At 36.4% G+C, this 27,236-nt stretch overlaps 1 protein-coding gene across 3 annotated transcripts in view; it reads right to left on the reverse strand.

Moving 5' to 3' along the window:
* Positions 1-27,236, reverse strand: part of LOC132152747 (unconventional myosin-XVI-like) — a 217,292-nt gene that overhangs the window by 114,607 nt on the left and 75,449 nt on the right. For all 3 annotated transcript variants that reach the window (XM_059561610.1, XM_059561609.1, XM_059561611.1), the window contains exons 3-4: positions 11,746-11,816; positions 9,573-9,716 (exon numbers count right to left, since the gene is read on the reverse strand). In XM_059561610.1, coding sequence (XP_059417593.1) covers positions 9,573-9,716; positions 11,746-11,816 — 215 coding nt within the window. The remainder of the gene's footprint in view (positions 1-9,572; positions 9,717-11,745; positions 11,817-27,236) is intronic.

Below are 27,236 nucleotides of genomic sequence, written 5' to 3' on the forward strand. Positions count from 1 at the left end.
TAACCATAAGGGCAACTGGGCAATTGCCCAGGGCAGCAAGGGCACGAGCAAAATACTGTATCTGGTAATCTCCCGCTTTATATTAAACAAACTGTCAACACGGGCTTTTGCGCTGCACAGAGAGACGCTGCGCTGCCTATGACTTTGAACGTGAATTGAGAGCGGTTGAGAGTCAGTCTAATGCGGAATGACCAATGAAGAGAGGGCCTCAAGTTAAGACCCTCTCCTCATTGGTCAGTCCGCATGAGGTGTGTCAAATGTTACGCCGAGCGGGTTATGTCAGGCGTTGCTACAACAGAAAAAAATCTGACATGGAGAAGCTAAATGGGAGCGCGAAGCGGAAATTAAAAAAGGAAAAGGACATCAGAAACGCAGAAAATTTTAAGTATATACCTAAAATAGGTCATTTCTTCACTCCCGTTAATGTTGCCGAGAGTTCTGTTAAGTCAGCTTCCGTCAACGACGAGGACAACTCAGCTAGCCAGGACTTTTCTTCAAGATGCCAAATGAAAGCAAACATGCACTCCCTAATTATTTAGGATTAAAATTGTGTGTTTTGCCAGGTTTTGAAGTATTTATTTTTATCTTTCTATTTTAGCTATTGGACATGAACTTTTTAATGGCCTTGATTTGGAAGATGTTATACACCAGTTTGCACAGTCAAAGTCCAGAAAAAAGCCATTGTAAGATGTGTTTGCCAAATGAAGGCATTTCAAATTCAAACATGCACTTCCTCATTATTTAGGACTAAAATTGTGTGTTTTGCCAGATCATGTAGCATTTATTTCTGTCTTGTCTTCTTCAGAGAAATTGACAGATTTCTAAATGTTTATGTAGCACTAAAATGTTTAACTGGTTAATTGTGCTGTGATATGTTGTTGTTCTATTTTAAAACAATTTAAAATGAGCTTAGGATAAAAATGTTTATGAGCAGATAATAGTGATACTGCATTTTATTTATTTATTTTTTTCCTTGAGGTGTCAGCTTTATTAAAATGCTGTATATTGTTGTGGAGGGATAACTGGCAGATTTCAAATTGTTTGTGTTGGACTAATAACTTGATTGCCTTGTTGAATTCTGAGGAAACAGGGTCACCCTGTCAGTGTGATTTCTGCTTAAAATGAGCTGAGGACCAAAATGTTTCTTGATGTGTTGTCTGTGGTCTTCTGTTATAGCTCTATCAATTCAATACATTTATATTGGGAATAAATGTTGTTAAATAAACAATGGTTTGAAAGTGGTTGCTTATTTATTCATTTTTGTGAAAATGGAGGATATTTCCCTCCCTCTCAATGTAGTGGGTCAATTTTACCAGATTATACAGATGCTGATGTGTTTTGTTTTCATAGCATTATATGTGAGTGAATGTCTTTGATAGGGGACATAGTAGTGCATTTGTAGTTCTATGAGCATTTAAACATTTGTAAATCAAAATACACCCGATGACAGTTAGAACTTGAAGTATTGAGTATATTTACTGTATATTACAGTAATATATTCTGTATATGACCATATTATGGTGATCCCGGAGTCGTGATGATGGGGCCCTTGAATATTGTTGCCCAGGGTACAACAAAGTGTTAATCTGGCCCTGCATATTGTACAGCAGAGATAAGAGCATTAACAGTCGAGACAACACAGCACAATGTGAGAAAAAAACTGAAACAGAGAGGCTGAAATATAAAACTGTTTGCATTATAAAACCAGCATAATAGTCAAGAAAATGTGGCATCAGGTTTTAGAAACATGGCAAGAACATACCCCAGACAAATTTAACCCCAAAAATCAAAAGAAAGAAACAAGTAATTCTATTTTGGATGATGAAAATGAATCCCATTAAGATTTTTATTGTATTTTGCACTGTTAAATTACTTTCATGATATTATATACAGTTTATATGATATATAAACTACTTGGTAGTGTTTGTATTATCTTTAATTTATGCTGATAAATGAATGAATAAATAAATAAATAAATAGTGTAAATAACACTGTTAAAACATTATAATAAAATTACAATTTTACAGCATTTATTATTCTAAGTCAGTGATGGAGTACTCGAGTCCTGGATTCGGACTCGAGTCAGACTCAAGTCACTATTCTTTGGACACGAGTCCGACCTGAGACTCCATTCTCTGGACTCGTGACTCGACTTGGACTCGCGGACTGATGACTCGTACTTGGACTCGGACTCGGACTCGGACTCGAGGATATATAAAATCGGACATGAGCATTCATCACATTGTTTTTAACTAAATATGTTAGAAAAATTATAGAAGGTGTTACACTTTTCCTGTTTCGTGCCCAAGACCGGCCGGGATCTATTTTTTCCCCCTCACAGACACTGCTACCGCACTGACGTCACTCACTTTACGCTCGTGCATGATTCGCAGGCTAAATGTTCACATTTGGAAAGTGCAGAAAGATGTGGCCCGTGAACTTCGCCTACAGTTTCTAGAGTTTTAAATCTAATGCTGGAAAGAACAGCGCTAAATGTTGTGTGTGTAATCGTACAATTGAGGAAAAGACTGGGACAACTTCAAACTTTAACAGACACCTGTCATGGATGCACCCAGAAAAGTAAGTAAAATGCTTTCCATTGGCTAACGTTAGCTTTTAAAAAAACTATTATTGACTAATGCATATATGATAATAAAGTGAAGTGAAATTCAGCCAAGTATGGTGACCCATACTCAGAATTTGTGCTCTGCATTTAACCCATCCGAAATGCACACACACAGAGCAGTGAACACACACACACACACACTGTGAGCACACACCCAGAGCAGTGGGCAGCCATTTATGCTGCGGCGACCGGGGAGCAGTTGGGGGTTCGATGCCTTGCTCAAGGGCACCTAAGTCGTGGTATTGAAGGTGGAGAGAGAACTGTACATGCACTCCCCCCACCCACAATTCCTGCCAGCCCGGGACTCGAACTCACAACCTTTCGATTGGGAGTCCGACTCTCTAACCATTAGGCCACGACTTCCCATAAACAGAAGAAGCTAGGGTTGGGCGATGTCTGACAATTTGGCATCAGACGTCGATGATGTCTAATGTCTGGTTCAGATTACACAATTTTTTTGTCTGTTGATAATTTACTAGTCACTGTGTCAGATCAGATTACATTATTTTTTTTGTCTGTTGCAATGGTCACTGTGTCAGATGGATGACGCAATTTTGACTCCTAAAATCATGTGGTGTCGTGGAAAAGATACATGTCAGACTAACGTTACACGTTGCTTTATGACTAGTCGCGTGCCGTCACACACACACATTCACTTGAACATACAAACGCACTCACGCTAAATCACTCGGTCACTCACACACAAACGCTCTCTCTCTTTGTCTCTCTCTTGGCACATCGTATAGATTTTTTACGTTTTAGGTATCTTTAAAATACAGTGTCCTGTAAAATGCACGTTTCTTTTTTTCAGTGAGTGTATTTCTGTAATACAGTGTTAAAGGATTAGTTCACACAAAAATGAAAATTTCCTAATCATTTACTCCTCCCAATGCCATCCAGGATATCCATGGCTTTTTTTCTTCAGTGGAAAATAAATTATGTTTTTTAAGGAAAACATTTCAGGATGTTTTCTTCATATAATGGACTTCAATGCCTACCAACTCAGTTGGTTGCTATCGTTTCCTCAAAAAACTTAAAATCTTTTACACTGAAGAAAGAAAGACATGGATATCTTAGATGACATCAGAGTGAGTAAATTATTAGGAAATTTTCATTTTGAGGTGAACTAATCCTTTAATGTTACTTATAAAAAAATATTTAAACAACTCTACTCGGACTTGGACACTGGGGACTCGAGGCTCAACTCGGACTCGAACTCTGGTAATGGTGACTCGACTTGGACTCGACTCGGACTCTTCTTTGGTGACTCGAACTCGAACACTGGGACTCGAGACTCGACAGTTGGTGACTCGACTAAATGTACTATTTATTAATTTATGCAATTTTAAAAGATTAAAAAATTATATTACTATATTTTTATAAGCATATTGAACCGTATTAAAAAAAAAAAAAAAAACTTTGAAACAACAATGGTCATGATTCAAAAAAAAAAAAAAACCTGATTGTTCCAAAACCAGGCTTAATTTATCTTTTGAAAAATATAAAATAGAATGTATTATTATTATTATTATTATTATCATTGTTATTATTGATTTTGGATTGAATAATTTGCAAGTATTTGTGAGATTCATCTGTAAAGAGCTCATCATCTGAAAACTGGAATTGCATTTAGAGAGATCGTTGACTGGTGGACTGCATGTACTGCAACCAATGTTAAATGAAGCAAAAGACACAGCAAGGCTGCTGAAAAGTAAAAGGAAGATAGAAAACTTGTAACCATACCAACGGAGACTACCCTTTCTCCAGAAGGGTGACTCACCAGCGGGCAGTTTTTTTTTTTTTTTTTTTTTTTTATCTCAATAACATTCAAAAGCTAAACAGAGTGTTGCATTAATTAACACTATTTCTGACACACAGCTAATCAAACAATGACATGTCAGTCTGGCTTAACCTTGTCAATCGAACTGCCTTGAATATAGAAATAAATAATTTTTTCCATAGCCTATATTTTCTTATAACTGTACACACATGCTGCTTACTGAAAACTACACAAGTTATTGCATTATTTTTACATTTTTTACAAAAAATGTGTGTTCTATACAAGTATCTATATAAGTAATAAGGTATGAATTTCATTTGAATAGTTGAGATGGTAATCAATAATGCCTACAGTCAATAATTGTCAAAATGTAAATATCAAGAACATATATGGATTAAAAGCAAAAAAACAATTTTGATTTCACAGAGTCCCAAGCTGATATAATTTCCTCATTTGTCATCAGTGAAAAAGGATGGTTGAGTTGGCTGCATTATATCATGCAGTGTGTTTTGCATATCAGGGTTATTATAGTTAACTAAATTAAAACTAAAGCAAAAAGAAAACAATAAATGAAAAAAATGCATTAAACAATAAAAAACCTAATAGCAATGACAAAAATATTAAGTTACTGCAGAAATAAACATGGGATACTAGAATGCTAACAGTACAAACATTCCTGTACACTCTCACACATTTCTTCTCAAAGATAAATAATATGTGCTCTAGTAGACAAAGGGCTGATGCATCAGACGGGAAAAGAGGTTGTGGTACAATGAATTTAGAGTTTAATGTGAAAGGTCAGTTTTAAAAGAGGCAAGGCCATAGCCACTATTAAGGGATCTTCAGAGTCACAAATGGAATATGTGCGTGAGAGCGAGAGGATCACGTCTTCATGCAGTTAAGTCTTTACACTATACCTGCCATACGAGAGCTCTTCGCACACTGACTTGCATACTTTTATGTAAATGAGGCCTACTTGTGTACAGTGCCAAGCACTGGTTTCTCACACACACACACACACACACGTATAAACACGTTAAAGCTGTTGTGAGTACTATCAAACGGAATACTTCAAATCGCAATGGCACAGTTCACATGAAGATGCTCAAACACTTTCTCCCAAAAACACACAGAAACAAACAGACACAAAGCAGGTCATGATGTAGCTGGATTAAATTCAGAAATATTAACCTCAATTTAGAGAAGTATCACAGACTTTCGTCTTCTGCCAACTGTATATAAACACAAATGCTTAAAAATTAACATTGGGCCGTTCACAAAGAATAAGCTTTTTCATTCCATTATGGGACGATCCTTTTTAGTGAGGGTTGGGGAATTTTCTTCCTCTTCAGTTTCCATTGACTGTAGAGTACCTCAGGGCTCCATTTTAGGACCTATTCTGTTTTTACTATTTCTGTTGCCTTTAGGCTTTATTTCAAGAAACACAGTATGTCTTAACTTTATGCTGATGATATTCAGATTTATTTGCTGGAAGATCAACTTCTCATTCATCTTTCTTATTATGTCTTGAGGTGGTAAAGTGCTGGTTAGACAAAAATCGCCTACAGCTAAATGCGAGTAAATCTTAAGTAATAATTTTTGGGCCAAATAAGGTTGACTGTGACCAAAACAATGTGTTAGGTACATGGACAACTAATGTGCAGTCCCAAATAAGAAATATGGGTGTAATTTTTGACTCTGCTCTAACATTTAATCATCTGATTAAATGTGTGGTCAAAAGTTGCTTCTTTCAGTTGAGGACTATTGCAAAAATGAAATCTTTTTTTTCTGGTGCCAATCTTGAGATTCTCTGATTCATGCATTTATCTCCTCTCGTTTGAACTACTGTAGTGCACTTTATTTGGGAGTGAGCCAATCTCTTATTTCAAAATTGCAATTGGTCCAAAATGCAGCTGCAAGGCTCCTTACTAGTACAAAGAAAAGGGAGCATATTACTCCAGTTTTGGAAAAGCTGCATTGGCTTCCGGTTAAATATCAGATTCAGTATAAGCTTTGCTTTACATTTTTAAAGCTGTCCATGATATGGCCCCAGAATATATTACAGACTTGATTCATTTGAACTCTGGTAGATCTCAAAGATCATTTAACTGCTTACTGCTCTCAGTTCGAAAAACTCATCTGAAGATAAAGGGGATTGTGCATTTGGTCTACTTTGTAGAGGAATGGGCTCTAGAAATGAAGTAGAGTAGTAGTAGTAGTAGTAGTAGTAGTAGTAAGTGTATTTTTGTCCAGTATTCCTAAAGGGGCTCTGATTGAAGTAAGCTGGCAGGCACACATGCTTTGCTGCTTCACGCTCCACTGAAAATCAGGTCGAAAGTGGTCTGGAGTCAGACAGGCACTGAAAAGTGGAGCAGGTAAAGCTAGTGTCTCCGCAGCACACGTTCAGAATAACAATAACCAGATGATGGTTTTCTTCTGGATATCAGAGTGTATTTTCCAAGGAGATACTAAGATTGTGATCTGTACTTTCACCTGAGGTCTAGAAGCAGGAAATATGGCAGCATGTGTGATCCGTGAGCTGGCAGAGCTTCCATTTTCTTTTGATAATAATAAAATGATTCAGTCATTAATATGAAGGATGAAGAAGCTCACTGGATGAGGAACAGCTTGTGTAGGAATAATTGTAAATATATTAGGATTGAAGGGGGCGAATATCTTCCCCTGCTGTGTTCCTTTTAGATTCTCTTCAGAGATAAATGCACTGATTCATAGTCTGTTTACACCCCAAAGGTCCTAATTTGTGGAGAATTTGCTGTTGAATGACAAATTAATGGTATAAATGTCCTTTCCCTCCACTATTTCTCTAAGCTAGTTTTAGATTCTATTAAGTTGCTCTATTTTCCTGCAGTGCATCATAGCCATGTTTACAGCCGATTTTCAGTTGTATGCCTCAATTATATTGTCGTTGGGAAATCCGAGGGAGGCAATGCACGACTCAACAGCCTGCTGATTTAACGGTTTTTCCAACTCTACAAAAACATGTGAAACTAAATTGTGTGTATGTGATTTTGGCCTCTAAATATTTCAAAGGGTGTGTTAAAAAAGTTAACCCTCTGGAGTCTAAGGGTATTTTTTGGGGCCTGGAGAAGTTTTGTCATGCCCTGACATTTTTTCAGTTTCTTATAAACATCTAAATGGCTAAAGTATTATCTCACTGTAATCAGCACAAACTGGGCTATAATAATATGTGAGCAGCATGTATGTACATGATTGTGTTTTCGAGAAAAAAATGATTTATGCGTGGTTAGTGAAAAACTAAAAATGTTAAATCACTTGAATAAGGCAATAAAACACATACAGAATATTGGTTCCCGGGACTTTTGAGAACTGGAGCTTGTAGCCTAGAATTTTTCTCTCTAAATTATGTGAAAATCATCTTGTTTACTCACTCATAGAAAACAATATATTGATTTAAATTTTCTAAGACACTTCTGTTGGTAAAAGTCATATGCGAGTAGGCGTCAACTATCATGAATATCATTTTGATTTACACCTGGGAAGACAAAGGCCCGCATAATGAGCTGCATAATGAGCCTCTCAGTCAGCTGTGTGTCACTGAGAGGGAGGAGTAACAAGAAAGAATGTGAGGACAAAATAAATGCATATAATGTTATGTTTTTAGTTTATTTAGAATATATTGAATTATCATTATCATCATTATTATTATTAATGTTGAAAAGAGCTGAGAATATTTTTAAAGTTTTTTTTGGGGGGGGGGGGGTAAATTGAAAGAACAGCATTGTTTGTTACATTTGTTAGTTACATTTATCGGTTACATTTACATCAAGCTTTTGAATGGTATAGTTTTGTATATTGTTACTGAAACTTCATAAGGTGTGGTCATGATTCCTTAATTCATAAGTCACATTTTGGAAGTGAAAAGAGTTGTAAATGGTATTTGAAGTTGACTTAAAATAGTGACAGTTAAGAAATAATGCATATTTGCCCATAAAAAAAAAAAAAATATATATATATATATATATATATATATATATATATATATATATATATATATATATATATATATATATATATATATATATATATATATTGTATCAGGGTAAGTTAAATCACCTGTGTTTTAGTTTGGAGGATTTGCAGTGTTTATTTGTGGTAAAGGAAGCAATCTGACATGACTGCACGCTGACTGAACACCACCTGTCTAAAGACACAGACCCTGATCCTGCCTCGATCTGTCAGCACTGTGGAGGATTACGCTCAACTGATCTGGCATGTCTGACATATGACAGAACTTTACTCTAAGTTGTCTTAGTAGGATTCCCTCCTGCAGGAGAGCTGTGCATGTTCAGTTCAATTCACATTTATTTCTACAACATTTTTTCTATAACACCTAATGCACATCGTTTCAAAGCAGCTTTACAGAAAAATGCATGTCCCAAACGTTACAGTTAATAAGCCAGAAGTGACTGTGTCAAGAGAAAATAGAGATGATGCATTCGAAGTATGAGGTATACGAGTCTTCACCAATCCCCTTCTGGAACTTGATACACATGTAACTTTAAAGGTACGGTTCTGTCATGATTTATTCACCTTCATGCTATTGTAAATCTATACGAGTTACTTTCATCCATAGAGAAACTTTTATTTATTTATTTTCTTATCTGTAGCTCCTAAGTGCTTTTTGGTGACATACTTGCCAATTCCAAAGACTGCCAGAAAGGATGGACACATTTTCTCTTTCCTACATCTATGTGTTACTCAAATGCACTTGGAAACACACATACACCTATCAAGGCTGGTCAGAGGTGTGGTGTGTCAACTCAAGGAGCTCATTGTATTCTCAATACCCTGGTGAGAGTGTGGAGAGGAAGGCAGTCATGTTTTTCATCTCTTCCATCTTATTTTTGCTTTCATCGTTTAGCACACAAACCTTTTAATCATCACACATATGATACAAATGAAAACAAATACAAATTCTCCTGAAACCCCATTAGAAAACTTGACAAGTGTAATTTATTTCCAGTGTTGGCCAAAGACGTCTGCAAAACTTAAGATAAATCATTAATATTTTTGCCAGAGTTTTCCAGAAGTTGTGTGTTTTTGCTATTTGTTATTTTGCTATGGACTGAAAGACACAAAACTCAAATTTTGATTTGATGTCTGTGTGTATGGTTTATTTCTCACCAGCAGCAGCAGTAACACCATATCTGCTTGATCGCAGGCACAGGCCACATGCAGAGCGGTCCACAGGTCCTCATCCTGCAGGTTGACATTCAGTCCTTTCTCTATCAAAATCTCTGCTGCGAACACATTGTCATGGCGGGCACACTGCAGAGACAAAAGCAAAAGTGGATACAGACATGCAGCATTCCCAGTCACAGAGGAGCAAGAGGACTGCAGTTGTTGTCTTACAGAAACCTCAATCCTCCCATGATTTCTACAAAACAACAAAAAAAACCTATTAAGCAGCTCAACTGTTTATAACTGGACTGAGATATATATATATATATATATATATATATATATATATATATATATATATATATATATATATATATATATATATATATATATATATATATATATATTAGTATAGAAACATTTATCACTGATCATGTGACAATGAAGTAGGGCTGTAGCTATCGAATATTTTACCAATCGAGTATTCTACCAAAAATTCCATCGATTAATCGAGTAATCGGATAAAATGTGTTTTTTCTTAATTAAAGTGCAATATTAATTATGCAAGAGAAAATAAGACTCCTGGGTCTCTTAAAATGAACAACTAAGTTTCCTTTTTTTAGATTTTTTTTTTATTATTATTATTTAAATGCATAGAATGCAATGCATACATCAAAAATAAACATTTAATTATTACATTGTTTCTCTGTCTGTACTTGTACTGTGAACAATCACAATAAAATTGACAGATGAATTAAGTGCATTTAAGTGCCATTCAGTTGGGGTTTTAAATAAAGAATTTTCTGAGATGCACATTAAACATCAAAACATTAATTTAATTTATATTTTAATTATTGAAAATTAACTTAACTTTTTGGTAAACAAAGGGGATTTACTATAAAAAATAAAACATGGAAGAAATGTTGTGTGATTAAACCTTTAAAAAAAATGTTAGATTTTTTTTTAGTATGAGGCTATGTACATTCTGCTGAACAATTGTCTTTAACCGGACTTATATTTTGACGGGTTGACGTACCTTTAGAGTTCTGTGTATGTGATGTGACGTGCTCACACACCGGACTGGGTCTATTAAAGTCAGTGACACTGTATGGTTTCAAACGTTTCCCACAGTTACAATAAACCAACTAAAGGGAGTGTAATGGACACCCACCATTTACAGTAGTTGGTGAACAGGCATTGAACAGAACACATCTGTGTCATAAATAAATAAGCATTGTCAAATTAAGGAAAAATAATTAATAACCGCTTCAGTCCTCCTAAGCTTTATAAAAAAAAAGTTATACACTGGGTGTGCAGTCATATCTGACCAGGAACCATAAGAGGATAGGAGTTTGGGTCATTTAGATCTTATTTGTGTAAATGTATCCACTTTTTAAACTCCACTACAGTAAAACAAAATATTAAAAAGAAAGAAAGTAAAGAAAATGAGAATTTATCATTAATTTGTCCCAGACTGCTGCCATCTGATGAAAAATAATAATAATAGCATGTAAAAATAACATCAGGCCAAAATCATGTTATGACAACAATGGTCTGTAAATTCAATGTTGTCTATGGTTCCACCTTCTGTGAAATAATTATAATATATATTATTTGGTAAGTTAATTAAATTATTTGCTAATGCTTACAATTTGTTACTTCCATTCATTTACATTCTCTCTCTGCATAACAATGTTTCTGAATCTTTTACACTTTGGATGTTTTATAGTCTCAACCCTTCATTTCTGTGTGTTTGTTTAACATTGAGTTTGATATTTCACTCAATATGTTCTTCAAAAATTTGCTCAGCATTAGGGTCTTTCCCATTAATATCCAATGGCTGACAGTTTTGAATGACTCAGACTGAGGAAACCATTACGTGTTTGTGTGTGTGTATAACTGAACAGCTAATACAGGTTAATAAAGAATGTGTCGTCCAGGTGTGGCTTAATTGTCCAAACTAAATTTAAAGTCAGAACATTATATATATTATTTCTTTAAAATAAGTCTACATAATATTTTGTAGAGGACCTCAAAGGAACTGCGTTTTGGGACATTGATTTGAAACAGGGACAGTTAGATATTCTGCCGAGGACATCAGAGTCACAGTGTATGACGGCTCAAGAGGCAACGTGCATGTAACTGAATTTGTCAGAGCTTGTCCTTATGTTCTTACCAGATGGAGCAGAGATCCTCCTGAGGAAATCACTGTGTTCAGGTCAGCTCCCTCCTTCAGCAGCCTCAGCACTGGAACAAAAGAAAAAGCAATGAGGGATGAATATATTTGCAAAATGAACACTTCTCAGCGACCCTCTCTGCACACAAACGCATAGTGAAGAAATATGATGAATTATTACAATCCCTACAGACACAAATGCGGGCTCTGTTCCAAAACCTAGTGTGCTGCCTAGCCGTCTACTGCCTACAAATAAACACCAACCTTATAAGGCCACATTCTTACGGAAATGGAACCTCACAAGTGACTGATTTATAACACTACATCAAACAAACTGTGCTACTCAAAAATTGGAGGAGTTTGGTGTTAGCATATTGCTAAGCTAACAAACATATATGCATTCAAACACAGGATTAATAATAATAATTTAAAAAGTAAACTACTTAACTATTATTAAATTCTGGTTCTGAATGTCTTATAACTGTAATTTTTCAAACATAATAGTATTATCTTATCCCTGTATTCGTCATCTTGGACAAATTTTTTCACAGAGCTCATTCTCTATTAAAGATACAGCCAAAACAAGGTTTCTCAGAAGACAAAGATTACAAATATTTCTAGCCTTGTGTTTACTCTATAAACAAAGATCAAACGTACAGCCTTTGTCATTATTCTTAACCATCAGACTGTTGACAGTCCTTGACTCAATCTCTGTGAGAGTGTCTAGTGCATATTGTCAGTCTCATCTGGTCTTTCCCTATGGTCTGAACTCATGTGATCTACATCACACACAGCTAAGCCCCACTGAATTTAATTACTGAAGAATCCATCAGAAACTTTATATCAATTCTATCCATAATCCAGTGTATGTTTATATATAAAATATATGCTCCTATATTTATGTTCAGTTATTTCACTTTAATAGCCTGGAAAAGGACCTGCACATTGTAATTAAAATAAAATGACTCAACTTAAGCATAGGAGCTTGATAAAAATCCTAATTTTAGATGAAAATTTCAGATGGTACTTAGAGGCTTTTGCATCCGAACTCTTCATCATATATATATATATATATATATATATATATATATATATATAAAACATTTATAGAATGGCGTTTAATGCAAAATTAGCACAGTAATGAAGGAAAGGGACTCAATGTTGATCCCATATAATGGATGGTTGAAAAAACACACACATAGCAGCACTCACACAAATGTTGGTAAATTCTTGAGGTATTTTTCAGGTCCATAGCATGACAACATACTAGTCTGGAATTGTGTCTCAAACACGCTCAGCAGCGAACAAATCTGCTTACATAGAGAAATGAAAGAGGCATGACAGAGGCCCATATGATCTCAGCTGAGATCACTAAATCACTAAAGAAAGAAGACAAGCCAGATGTGCGCACAAAAACAACAACAAAAATGTTAACATCAGCAGGTTAGCCTTCTGACGCTATCTGGTAAAAACTCAGACATATTGAAAGGAATATCTTCAAAAGAAACGCACAAAGGGAGGACAAAATTGTCATGCAAAGGCATGTTTACACCAAGAACAATAACTATAAAGATAACAACAATAACTATATTTAATTCATGATAAATTTCAGAAAGTCTAGCATGGTAATATGCGTACATGGCAATGTTACTGTGTTTGGTCTTGGCAGATTAGATCTGCTATGCTGCTGCTGTTGCAAAGCAAGTAACATCCACAGACATGCTGCTGCACATATAACACATACATTTACCCAATATTTAACATACATGAAATTACCCCGTAGCAAACCTATATGGGTGGAGCTGGGGAAGGTGAGGGGTTTCTAAAGAATTTGGTTAACCTTTTTTTTTAAGATATCCTTGTAACATTGTAATTAAATTGTAATACAATATTCTGTAATATTAACTGAAAACATATTTTATATTGGGTTAAGGTTTGGTTTAGGTTTAGTCATGCAAGATTTACTGTTATTACCATAGTAAGTACATGTAACGTTTTACAAGGACACTGAAAAAGTGTTACCCGGAATTTTTGTTTCTGGGTGGCTTGTCCCTTCTATTCTCAGTTTCTTTGACAGCTGTGGCTGTGGTACAAGTACATTGGCTGTGACAGGTGTGTTACCAAATGTCAGCATGATAGATTGCTTGGAGGCTGAATGGGTGAATCTCTGAGATCACTCAGCAATCTCAATCAGGAAATTGAACACTGGTTTGGATTACACAGAGCTGTCATCCCAGGAAAATAAAAATGAATGAAGATCGCAGAGAGGAAATGAGGCAGGGTGTAAGGCTTGTAAAAGACACAGTCTGATGTACGCCTAAGCAATCAAGGGGTATTCAGTGATAAAAGGGCTGCTATGCAATGTGCCGGATTTGCTTAATGCAGCTAAGAACCACATTTTGTTGATCCTCACAACACAATGGTGGCCATGAATCTTAAATCGCATGAACTTACACCATTGCAGAACATGCAATAAATGCTAATCACACATGCCTGCCAGACTCAAGTCTTTCCAGCTCTTTGGAGAGATGAGCTCCAACAGATCAATAGGTCTTAAACTAGGTAATAAATCTAGTATGTACCTGAGTGATTTTTGCACGTCAACACATGTCTGCACATGACAATCACTACTTCTCAGGAAAGAGTGAAGGTTAATTACAGAGGTAATTAGCATATGATCAGACTTGCTATACAGCACTACCCAATCTTTAATATTATGATCCTCACAGTACTGGTTACAACCTCAAACAGATGTGCTTGTGGATGGCCACTCAACCCAGCTGGAATGAGAGGTTAAGCAGTTGGCCCACAGTTCCACAGCCTGCTTATTCAAGCTGTATACCTATTTACACATGAGAACATGTCCGGTCTGAGTTGCTGTGGTGAGGTAGAGCAATTCACGCTAATAATACAGTTCACACTCATTCATGTTTCATTTTATGGAAATCTGACTCAGCGATATGTGTGGCTGGCTCATTGGTTAAACCGCTGAATGCTGTAAACATCTATGCAACCTCCATTATGCTTTGTACAACAAGAATCCATTAAAAACCAATAAAACATCAGCTATCATCATGCCATTGTAGCAAACTAAAACACTGACCTGGAGAAAAAAGCTAGATGATAATGAGAAAACAAATGTGTAGCTAAAATGAGTGAATACAATAACATCTGAAATTGCTACTTAATGGAATCATGTTTTGTTTTTGCTTTTCTTGTAAAAACTGATTTACTTCTAATACAGAAACATCAGTCCAATCAACTTCAATCAATGCTGTTCACATAGAATCCAACACTCAGACCTATTATTAATCAGCTTGTCCAATCTGCAGTCATTAGCAGTCAGGGAGCTTAATTTATTTCCCAAGTCTCTTTGTTCTAATGAGTACCAGAAAAGTCTTTAGCATACCCAGGGCAGAATTCTTCAGCATGTTTCCGTCCCTCTAGGGCAGTGATTTTCAAATGTTTTCAAATGACTATTTTTGGTTTAGTTTTTTTATGCAATCTATATATATATATTTTTATATATATATATATATATACGTTTACGTCACCCACAAAGTGGAAGGAGTCACAAGCGCTGCGTCCGAAATCGCATACTGCAAGGAGTCAGCAGTGTTTTGATTTGAGGGCGTGGGCAAACATAAAGAGAACATCGTGACGTGTGTCCATTGAAAGATAGAGCTGGCATACCACAACTAGGGCCCTATGATTTCCGCGATGCAGAAAACGCGGAGGGAATCGCGGAATCCAGTCATAAAAACGGAATTTACAGTTTAACCCTCTGGAGTCTAAGGGTATTTTTGGGGCCTGGAGAAGTTTTGTCATGCCCTGACATTTGTGCTTTTTTCAGTTTCTTATAAATATCTAAATGGGTAAAGTCTAATCTCACTGTAATCAGCACAAACTGGGCTATAATAATATGTGAAATGCATGCATGTACATGATTGTATTTTTGAGAAAAAAAATGTTATGCGCGGTTAGTGAAAAACTAAAAATGTTAAATCACTTGAATAAGGCCATAAAACACATAAAGAACAATGGTTCCCAGGATTTTGGAGAACTGGAGCTTGTAGCCTAGAATTTTTCTTTCTAAATTATGTGAAAATCATCTTGTTTACTCACTTACAGAAAACAATATATTGATTTAAATTTTCTAAGACACTTTTTGTTGGTAAAAGTCATATGCGAGTAGGTGTCAACTATCATGAATATCATTGTGATTTACACCTGGGAAAACAAAATTTTCTACAAAAAAAACATTTATTGTTATTATTATTATTATTATTATTATTATCATTATTATTAATGTTGAAAAGAGCTGAGAATATTTTTCAGGTTTTTTAGGGGGAATAAATTGAAAGAACAGCATTGTTTTTACACTTGTTACATTTATATTATTTACATCAAGCTTTTGAATGGTATAGTATTGTATATTGTTATTGAAACTTCATAATGTTTCACTTGATTATACATTTAGTCAGGAATTATAGTTTGGAAAACGTCTAACTAGTAAAATGTTTACACGTTATGTGAAAACTAGTACAAGTATATGAATAAATAAAAAGAGACTTATTCTTGTTTATGATCTCTGCTGAATAAAGTGCTTCATTCTTTTTTTTCTGAGGAAATCAATTTCTTAAATCCTCAACTACATCACATCTTTTTGGGGTGATTTATGTCTTATTCCTCTCATCGCGAAGCAAACCGTAAAATAAAAAAACTTGAAGAACAGTCTGGCTGCGTTTTCTTCTGTTATGGGCGTATTCAAGCCGCGCGCTTCAGTTTGAATCTTACAGTTCATTTTAATGACGTGTTTGTAAATGAAGATCAGCGCAGACAAAGGCTGCAGACAGCACACCTTGTTTGTTATCTTTATTTTATAAGTGTACAAAGTTTTGTTGTTATTATGTCTGTATCCAAAAAAATGTAGACACTTTACAGATTCGATTGATGTATTGCTCTTATCTGTACGATTAAAACTGAAAGTGTAATTTAAGTTCTTTTCGGGGTTATCAGGAGAAAATGACTCATAACGCGTATCCGCGTTAATCGACTCCAGAGGGTTAACGCGGAATGGCATGAAATTTGCCAAATTTTGAATGAATTAATCACAAATATGTCATTGCACTTACATCAAATCATGATATGGACTAATATCTGTAAATATAAAGGCGGAACAGCCTATTTAAATATGACTCCTGCATGTTCTGTGTGTCTCTGTTAATGAATGGAGCAGAAGCGCGACTTCCTTTATCACACACACTGAAACGCGCGTGGCGCTCACGGTGATTTCAGCGTCTGCTGTCTCACTAAATAAGGACATGAAGACATGAACAACATCTAAAGAACTGCTCTGACAGTCACTTCATGAGCATTTGACCGTTTGATTTGAGTAAAACTAGCGTCACATCACATACACAGAACTGTAAAGGTACGTCAACCCATCAAATCTGTAATCTGTAATAATCTCTAATAATTCATCTGTCAACTTTATTGTCATTGTTCACAGTACAAGTACAGACAGAGAAACAATGGGTCATAATTAAATGTTTATTTTGATGTATGCATTGCATTCTATGCATTTAAAAGATAAAAATAAAAAAATTCTAAAAAAGGAAACTTAGTTGTTCATTTTAAGAGACCCGGGAGTCTTATTTTCTCTTGCATAATTAATATTGCACTTTAATTAAGCAAAAACACATTTTATCCGATTACTCGATTAATCAATGGAATTTTTGGTAGAATACTCGATTACTAAAATATTTGATAGCTACAGCCCTACACTCGTTACAACCGAGGTATGCAGCAAAGCATTTGTGAAGCCACAACACGCACAACCTTGAGGCGGATGGCCTACAGCAGCAGAAGACCCCACCGGGTACCACCCATCTCCACTACAAATAGGAAAAAGAGGCTACAATTTGCACGAGCTCACCAAAATTGGACAGTTGAAGACTGGAAAAATGTTGCCTGCTCTGATGAGTCTCGATATCTGTTGAGGCATTCAAATGGTAGAGTCAGAATTTCACGTAAACAGAATGAGAACATGGATCCATCAAGCCTTGTTACCACTGTGCAGGCTGCTGGTGGTGGTGTAATGGTGTGGGGGATGTTTTCTTGGCAAACTTTAGGCTCTTTAGTGCCAATTGGGCATCGTTTAAATCCCACGGCCTACCTGAGCATTGTTTCTGACCATGTCCATCCCTTTATGACCATCATGTACCCATCCTCTGATGGCTACTTCCAGCAGGATAATGCACCATGTTACAAAGCTCGAATCATTTCAAATTGTTTTCTTGAACATGACAATGAGTTCACTGTACTAAAATGGCCCCCACAGTGACCAGATCTCAACCCAATAGAGCATATTTTGGTATCTTTGCTCATAGAGCATGATTTCTAAAGAATGTTTTCAGCATCTTGTTGAATCAATGCCACATAGAATTAAGGCAGTTCTGAAGGCGAAAGGGGGTCAAGCACAGTATTAGTATAGTGTTCCTAATAATCCTTTAGGTGAGTGTATATATGGAATCAGTGGCATAGCCACAGGTGTGCCAGGGTTTTCTAAAAAGAGATGCAGAATATGTTTTATAGTCTATTGTTGTTTACTTCTATTTCTTCATTTCAAATGTAATTTAAATGTCAACCAATTTTCGTAAAAAAAAATACCTGCCGACATTTGGACTGCCAACCAATTGGCAAACAGCCACTAGACTGTGATGTGTGACCCCCAGCATCTTGGGAGACGTTTGCCGCACATTCTAAACAATAGAGAATCTTTAACTAAATGTTGCTAGCTAGTAATATGTCACAGAGCTGCCTGCTTAAATTCTTTAGAAGAAAATCTTGGTTTAATGGACAGCCGGACACAAGGCCTGATGAGAATGAGAATGTTTCTCCCTCCCTTGGCCTGGCAGGCAATACCACGACTGAGGTGCCCTTAATCAAGGCACCGAACCCCCAACTGATCCCCGGGCGCGGCAGCATAAATGGCTGCCCACTGCTCCGGGTGTGTGTTCACAGTGTGTGTGTGTGTGTGTGTGTGTGTGTGTGTGTGTGTTCACTGCTGTGTGTGTGCACTTTGGATGGGTTAAATGCAGAGCACGAATTCTGAGTATGGGTCACCATACTTGGCTGCATGTCACGTCACTGTCACCGTTCACTGTCTTGGAAAATCAGCTCTAAATAACATCTGTTAGATGGTCCGGCTGCAGGCATTAGAGGAAACACCAGAGACCACCAGCCTGTGTGTTAGGGCTCTTTACTGACCGCAACTAAACAGAGGTCAGCAGACACACTTAGCCCATAAGGTGTCTTTGCACAATGGTCAGAATCATGCCATGTTATTGAATCTGCAATGTGGAGTACTAATAGTAGAACCAATTTTGACTTATTTGGGTCAAATAAACCATTAACACACTGTTTTCATAACTGGCCATTTACAGGACTCAAATGGAGCAGATACAGGCCATCTAATATTCACATCAGCAATTGTGGAATGAAACTGGACCTCTGTGGAGGTATCCAAATATTTGGACGCTCCGGTTTATTGGAATGTGCTCTGTTGGCACTATTATGATAAGGATAATATGTGCTTTCCTCTGTGTGGTTGATAATCTCCTATATTACCTGTAACTTGATGTTGGGCGCAAGAGTGGGCGGAATTCAACACGTCACGGGAAAATGGGAAAACATCTGTTGGAACCATATGTGGCATTTCCATGGAAACCAGGCATGGGGAAAGAAGATGATGAGAGAAAAAAAAAGGAAGATAATAGGAGATAAGAAATGACACGCAAATGCTCTTGCTACTTTCGGATGCCACAGACCGCCACACATCATGCAAGCCTTATGAAGGATTCCTCAAATATATAAAGGTATTTACAGTATATTTATTTTTTAACATGTAAATACCTACACACACTAATGTTAAAAAGTTTGGGGTTGGTAGTTTAGTCTGTTTTCAAATGTAATTTATTTCTGTGAAGGCAAAGCTGAATCTTCAACATCATTACTCCACTCTTCAGTATCACATGATCCTAGAGAAATGCTTCTAATATGCTGATTTGGTGCTCAAGAAACATTATTATTATTATTATTATTATCATCATCAATATTAAAAACAGTTGTGCTGCTTAATAATTTTTGTGTAAACCATGATACAATTTTTTAAATGATTATTTGATGAACAGAAAGTTCAAAAGAAATGCATTTATTTACAACTAATAGAATATAATTAGCGATTTAAATTTTTTTACTGTCACTTTTTATCTGTTGAATACATCCTGGACGAATAAAATGTTCTATACCAAAAGTAAATGTAGAACATTTTAACTGAATAGTATTATTATTATTATTATTATTATTATTATTATTATTATTATGGCTTTAAAAATCTTTTTTAAATTAAATAATAATAATAATAATAATAATAATAATTCAAACTAACAAATAAACAAATAAATAAAGCACATACATATGCATGCATCTTTACACATGCCCAATGTCAGCATGCAATGGCAACCTACCCTAAAGATCCTCCCCACCAAATCCCATCACAAGCAGTAACAGGAGACTCATTTGAGACACATTACTACCAGGTGTAAACACACATCTGCTTCATACAATCACCCAAAATGGAAGTCAAAGACCGAACAGGACAGAGCAAGGGAGAATTATTAAACTACCACATGTCCCGTTGCCTCATTTACAGTATGTGAAGGCTGTTGGTCTGTGCATGGCTGCAAATTTGAGATACAGAGAATTTTGGTGGCCAGTGATATTGTACCAGATGTACAAACAAACCCTTTAGAAAATTAGTTCCAATGTTCATTGATCTCCATTTAATCAAATCCACTGCTGAACCATAATGAAGTGCATGAGTACATCTTGCATAATACACTACAATAGTGTATTATGTTCTGCAGCAGGATACAGGTGTCATCCATTAGCCCTTATAAAAGCCCGTCATCTAGGCAATGTGGACGGGCCAAGACCAGGGTAATGTATAACGCTAATGGGAGGGGGAGTGTAAGAGAAGTGCACACAACAAATTGATGTCTCTAGAGGTTTGAATTCAATCAGTGGCACCACAAAAAGACATATTGAATAAATCAGATTTATTTACTAGAATTTATTATTATTTATAGATTTATTTATTAGAATTTATTTATGTATTTACAACCATTTAAATCACATTACCTCAGTGACAGAACCTAGTGAGCTGCACTGCTTTCTACTGTCTAGATAGACTGTTTCCTAATTGAAATGGAACCCTTAAAAGTAACATTTTAAATACTGTAGACAGAGCTCCTCGTGTGAATCTCCGTGAACAATTAATTTCAACTGAGTTTGGTGCTAGCATGTTGCTAAGCTAACAGCTCAGTACTCCAAGCATGTAACTATAGTAGACAGTGGGGAAAATAGTTGAACTTTAGGCAATATTCTTAAAACAATGGGCAAAATAAAATTGTAGTTTCATTTCCCACTGAAATCACCATAGACCTGATAATTAAACAGATTCACTTCAAGGCAGAGCTGGGCGATATATCTAATGATATGATCATGCGCAACTAATCAGTAAATCCGGTTCCGTGATTACCATCACCTGCTTTCAAATGGAGCGGCATTTCATAGACAGAGCCATAGATCACTGACAAGCTACGCAATATCTCGTTCATTATCGAAGGGGATTCATCTGCGATAATGAATGCATATCGTTAGATATATCGCCCAGCCCTACTTCCAGGTCACATCTATTCCACCTCTATTTCTCCATCCTTTCCTCATCTGAACCCCCATGTTCTTCCATGTTCCACCATCAATGACAAGAGACTTCAGCCTTTCATCTCTGAAATGAATCGTCTTCTCCTTCAGAAAACAGCGAAGTAAGCTTCTCTTCATCTCTAGACCTCTGAGAAATCCGTTGGGAGTTCCAGTCATGCACAGATGCTTCATGTTTTTTAAATGGGCTTTGGAGGCCTGGCTATGTTTTCCTGATCTGTGGAGAGTTTGGTTCTCCACAATAAGAGGAGGAGGATTTGGGGGTGAGGTGGAAGTTAAAATGAGCTCACTGGGGTGGAAAAAAAAATCATTCCAGCTCCTTAAACGAAATATTAACTACAAAAAAAGTCTGAAAACTCATCATGGTTAGTCAGTACTCTTATTCCATTCATATTCCTAACAGAAAGTTTTTGATCCCCGAGAAAGCTGAACGGATAATTGACAATGTCATCGAATCCAAAATGGACACTGTGTTTTGGATCAGTGGACACAGGCCAGTTAGATAGGTTGCTTCAAACTACCAGCTTCTGACCTAGATTTCAGCTTGAGCTGCAGAAAAGTTGGTCAGTTTAAGAGCTAAGCGGACCTGAACTCACCACCCTATCAATGAGTGATGAACGTTGGATTTCGTATTATTTGATCTTTTTAATTGGGGATACAAAACCAAAAACATTCATTTCCCCGTCTAGGATTTTAAAGAGGTTATATAAGTAGTCAAATGAACATCAGAAATCAGGTAAACGACATCAATATTAACACTTTAATGCCCATATTTACTTGTCAATGGCATTTATTTGCTATACAGAAGGTCATCTGGTTAACCAACATACAGAAAGTTAACCAAACCTACCTGACTGTGCATAGCACCTGCTGCTTAGCAATTCTTGAAGGAACTGGACATTAGAAATAAAAGGCTGAAGTTTTTTGGTCCCTTTTAACATTAGTTTACCTCTCAGCTAAACAGCTGTTTTGTTAATCTGTCAAATTTTATGTGAACCAACAACCTTCAATAAAAATGTACTTCAGGGATCATATACAGTATAATCAGTTTAATGAATTTTAGGCAAGGGTTAATTCTAATTGATTTTAAAATGGACACACGGCACCATCTGCAATGATACAACCAACTGCCAAGCCTCAAAGAAAGATGTTAAAGAATGACTGAGAAGGAAGAATTCATCCAGTTACAAACTAGCATATAAAGCAGGTGCTACAGAATTAAATCAGTTCCAATTGTAGACTCTCTGTATTGAAGTTGAACTTTATTCCTCCATCTGTGTTAGTTCTTGCTAATTTCCATCTTGTCTCACAGAGTGAATGGTGCATTGCAGGAATGCCGATAGCACTGCATCATAGTGGGCTGTGAGGCGCTTGTAAATGCTCTCATTTGCTCACTCCCAGAGCTCTGTCATTATCCTGACAGCAATTTTATGTTTCCTCCGCAAACCACCTGCCAAAATACATGACCATGATGTGTTACATCATTCCGCCCCATTCCACAGGCTTGCAGAAGTAGGACACAGCACTGCAGTCTTAATCCTTGTGTAAAGCAACTACAGAGTCTCTTGAGGTTCAGAGAAACATACCCATGGGGTATTAATGATGAGATGATTCTGACCTCTGGGTCTTTCAGAATAATGGGCACTGTAGTCTGTGGTCATCTTTAATTTGCGTTGCAGAGATGAAATGATGATTTAGTGGCATTTACTGGGTCACCGAGTGCGGAAGAAGGAGTGATGCCAAACCAAACTGTCTTTAAAAGGACTGCTGGGAAAGATTTTTTATTTATTTATTTATTTATTTATTTATTTTTTATGGGTAAAGGTTTTTCCAGTTGTCCTTGTGTCTGACACTTATATCTCAGCCTTACACCATAGATATTGATGGACATTCCTGGAGATTTTTTTTTTTTTAAGATCTCATTTCTTGTGAGACCTTGATCAGATATAATATTTTGTTTGTGGTAGATGCATATGATAAATGCAAAAAAAATGGAACAGCAAAGAAAAGTGTATGAAGCAACCTTAGTTTGAACAGATAAACAAACCCTAGGGTTGTGGGTTCGAATCTCGGGCCAGCAATACCACAACTTGAGCAAGGCACCGAACCCCCAACTGCTCCCCGGGCGCCACAGCATAAATGGCTGCCCACTGCTCTGGGTGTGTGTTCACGGTTTGTGTGTGTTCACTGCTGTATGTGAGCATTTTGGATGGGATAGTATTGGTCACCATACTTGACTGAATGTCACGTCACTTTCACTTTCAATTACAAAAGGCTAACAGTACCTAAGCTTAACCTGAAAAAACCCTGAAAAAGGCTTAAAGGTTTTGTTCACCCAAAAATGAAAATTAGCTTGTGTTTTACTCTTCCTCGTGAATCCAGTCTGAGTTAAATTGAAAATTGTCCTGCTATTCCAAGCACTATCATTGCAGTCAGCTGGTGTTGCAATTGAACAGTCCACAAGTCATCAAATAAAGTGCACGCATTCATAAACAAATGTGCCACACACAGCTCAGGGGGGTGAATAAAGGCCTTCTGTAGTGAGTGAATACATTTTTGTAAAAAAAAAATTATCGGATGACACAGTATGTATGCACAGCGCGCACGTGCCTCAGAGATATTCTAGAATTGCAAGTTTATTTATAAGAGCAAAGCTTCCTTACTTTAGGGAAGGAAAACCAATGTCCTCTTGGTTTATACCGAAATTTAGCAAACTCTGCAAATCCTCGGTTTGTCCATCTAATTCATGACCTGCGTTTTGCTTTATTCTCTCTCCGCATTCATCACTAATCACGCAACACCAATGTACTACAACCTCCGTTGGAACGGCTTCCACGTATGACAGATTACGGAAGTTAGAGAAAGGTGTTTATTACATTTTAAATATTGATATTTTTCTTACAAAAAAAAACAGCATGCATTTACTACAGAAGGGCTTTATTCACTCCCCGGAGCAGTGTGTAGCACATTCTATTATGAATATGAGCGCTTTATTTGACAGCTTGTGCACTGTTCAGCTGTAACACCCGCTGACAGCAATGATAGAGCTTGGAATAGCAAGGACAATTTTTTATATAGCTTCGACTGGATTAGTCTAAAAGAATAAAGTCATACACACCAAGGATGATAAGCGAGTAAAACAAAGTCTAATTTATATTTTTGGGTGAATTTGTACTTTAACCCACTAATGCTTAAACCATGACATATTACTAGGGCTGTAGCTATCGAATATTTTAGTAATCGAGTATTCTAACAAAAATTCCATTGATTAATCGAGTAATCGTATTAAATGTGTTTTTGCTTAATTAAAGTGCAATATTAATTCTGCAAGAGAAAATAAGACTCCTGGGTCTCTTAAAATGAACAACCAAGTTTCCTTTTTTAGAAAAAAAAATATTTCTATTTTTTAAATACATAGAATGCAATGCATTCATCAAAAATAAACATTTAATTAGTACCCATTGTTTCTTTCTGTACTTGTACTGTGAACAATGACAATTAAGTTGACAGATGAATTAAGTGCATTTAAGTGCCATTCAGTTGGGGTTTTAAATAAAGCATTTTCTGAGATGTACATTAAACATTAAACACATAAAACATTAATTTAATTGATCTTTTAATTATTGAATATTAACTTAACTTTTTGGTAAACAAAGGGGATTTACTATTAAAAAAATGTTGTGTGAATAAACCTTAAAAAAAAAGGTTGATTTTTTTTTTAGTAGTAGGCTAAGTACACTCTGCTGAACAATAGTCTTTAACCGGACTTTTATTTTGATGGGTTGACGTACCTTTACGGTTCTGTGTTCAAACGGTCAAATGCTCATGAAGTGACTGTCAAAGCAGTTCTGGAGATGTTGTTCATGTGTTCAACTTGAGGCTCATCCTCATTTAGTGAGACACCAGATGCTGAAATCACCGGAGCGTCACGCGCGCTTCAGTGTGTGTAAATAAAGAAACTTGCGCTTCTGCGCCATTCATTAACGTAGACACGCAGAACATGCAGGATTAATATTTACAGATATTAGTCCATATAGTTATTTGATGTAAGTGCAATGACCTATTTTTGATTAATTCATTCAAAATTTGGCAAATTCCATGCTATTCCGCGTTAAACTGTAAATTCTGTTTTTATGACTGGATTCCACGGTTCCCTCCGCATTTTCTGCATCGCGGAAATCATAGGGCCCTAGTTGTGGTATGCCAGCTCTATCTTGCAATGGACACACGCAACAATGTTCTCTTTACGTTTGCCTGTGCCCTCAAATCAAAACACTGCTGACTCCTTGCAGTATGCAATTCCGGACGCAGGGCTTGTGTCTCCTTCCGCTTTGTGGGTGACGTAAACGCGTTGTGTCACATTAAAAAAATCATTGCGAAAGAACCTGACGTGAGATTTAAAATAAATTAAAAGAGGCTTTGAAGCAGAGGAATTTGCCACGATCATTTTTTGCAATCTAGTTACTCGAGGAATCGTTTCAGCCCTACATATTACCATGACAAATCTGGGTGTTACCTTTGATAAACAGATCAATTCAGTAGTCAAATCCAGTTTCTTCCAATTAAGATTGCTATCAAAAGCCAAGAGTTTTTTTTGTCATTTCAAGACTCAGAGAGAGTGATCCATGATTTTGTGTCCTCACAGCTCGATTATTGTTATTCCCTTTATATGGGATTAAGTCGATCAAACATAAATTGACTCCAGATGGTTCAAAATGTACCCGAAAGACTTTTGACTGGCACCCACAGATTTGATCATATCTCCCCCATATTATGCTCTTTGCACTGGTTCCGGTCTGTTACAGAATTGAGTTTAAAATCTTAATGTTTGTTTTTAAAGCTCTAAGTGGAACGGCTCCTGAATACCTGAGTGATCTTTTAAGCCCAAATATATTTGCTAGACCGCTGAATTTCCAGACTGAAGCTGAGGGGTGGCCGTGACTTTTCAGTTGTTGGGCCAAAACAATTGTCGCCCAGTCTCCCTCCAATTAGTTCCTTTAGAATTCAGAGACCAGATCTCGCAATTCACAATCGGAGGCTCCCAAAGATCAAAACACAATGGCCTTTGTTTTGCTCTCATTTAGATGTAAAAAATTTAATTAAACACTTATTCAGAGATTTGAAGCCTCTTTTATCATTTTTCCTCAAGGGCAGATAGATTTGGGTGTCATCAGCTTAAAAATGAAATGACTCACCATGCTTGGTAAGAATGGATCCTAGAGGAAGCATATACAATGAGAACAGAACAGGAGCCAAAATGGAGCCCTGAGGGACTCCAAAATGCAAGATGGAGCTAGATGAAGAAAAAACATCAAAATAAACAGAAAACATTCTGTCTTCAAGATAGGATTTAAACCATTCAAGAGTGCAACCTTTAATGCCCACACATTTTTCAAGGTGTGATATAATGATTCTATTTTAATTTTGTTCAAATTGGACAAACAGCATATGACGGGTTGAAATTACAAAAAAATCTGAGATATACATTTTGTTAGCCTTGACTCAAGGATTTTATGGTTATAGAGGTGAGAACCAAACCACAAATTGTTTTATAATCCACAGAATCAAAGATGTGTGTCTGTGTGCCTACCCTAAGTCACTGTGCACCATACTGGCAAGCTTGGAATCTCGAATGCCAAGAAACTTTTAGCACAAAAAACAAAACAACAAAAATTAAGAATAAGATGACAAAGAAGGAAAACAGC

This window comes from Carassius carassius, chromosome 11, assembly GCF_963082965.1.
Source record: "Carassius carassius chromosome 11, fCarCar2.1, whole genome shotgun sequence".
NCBI lineage: Eukaryota > Metazoa > Chordata > Actinopteri > Cypriniformes > Cyprinidae > Carassius > Carassius carassius.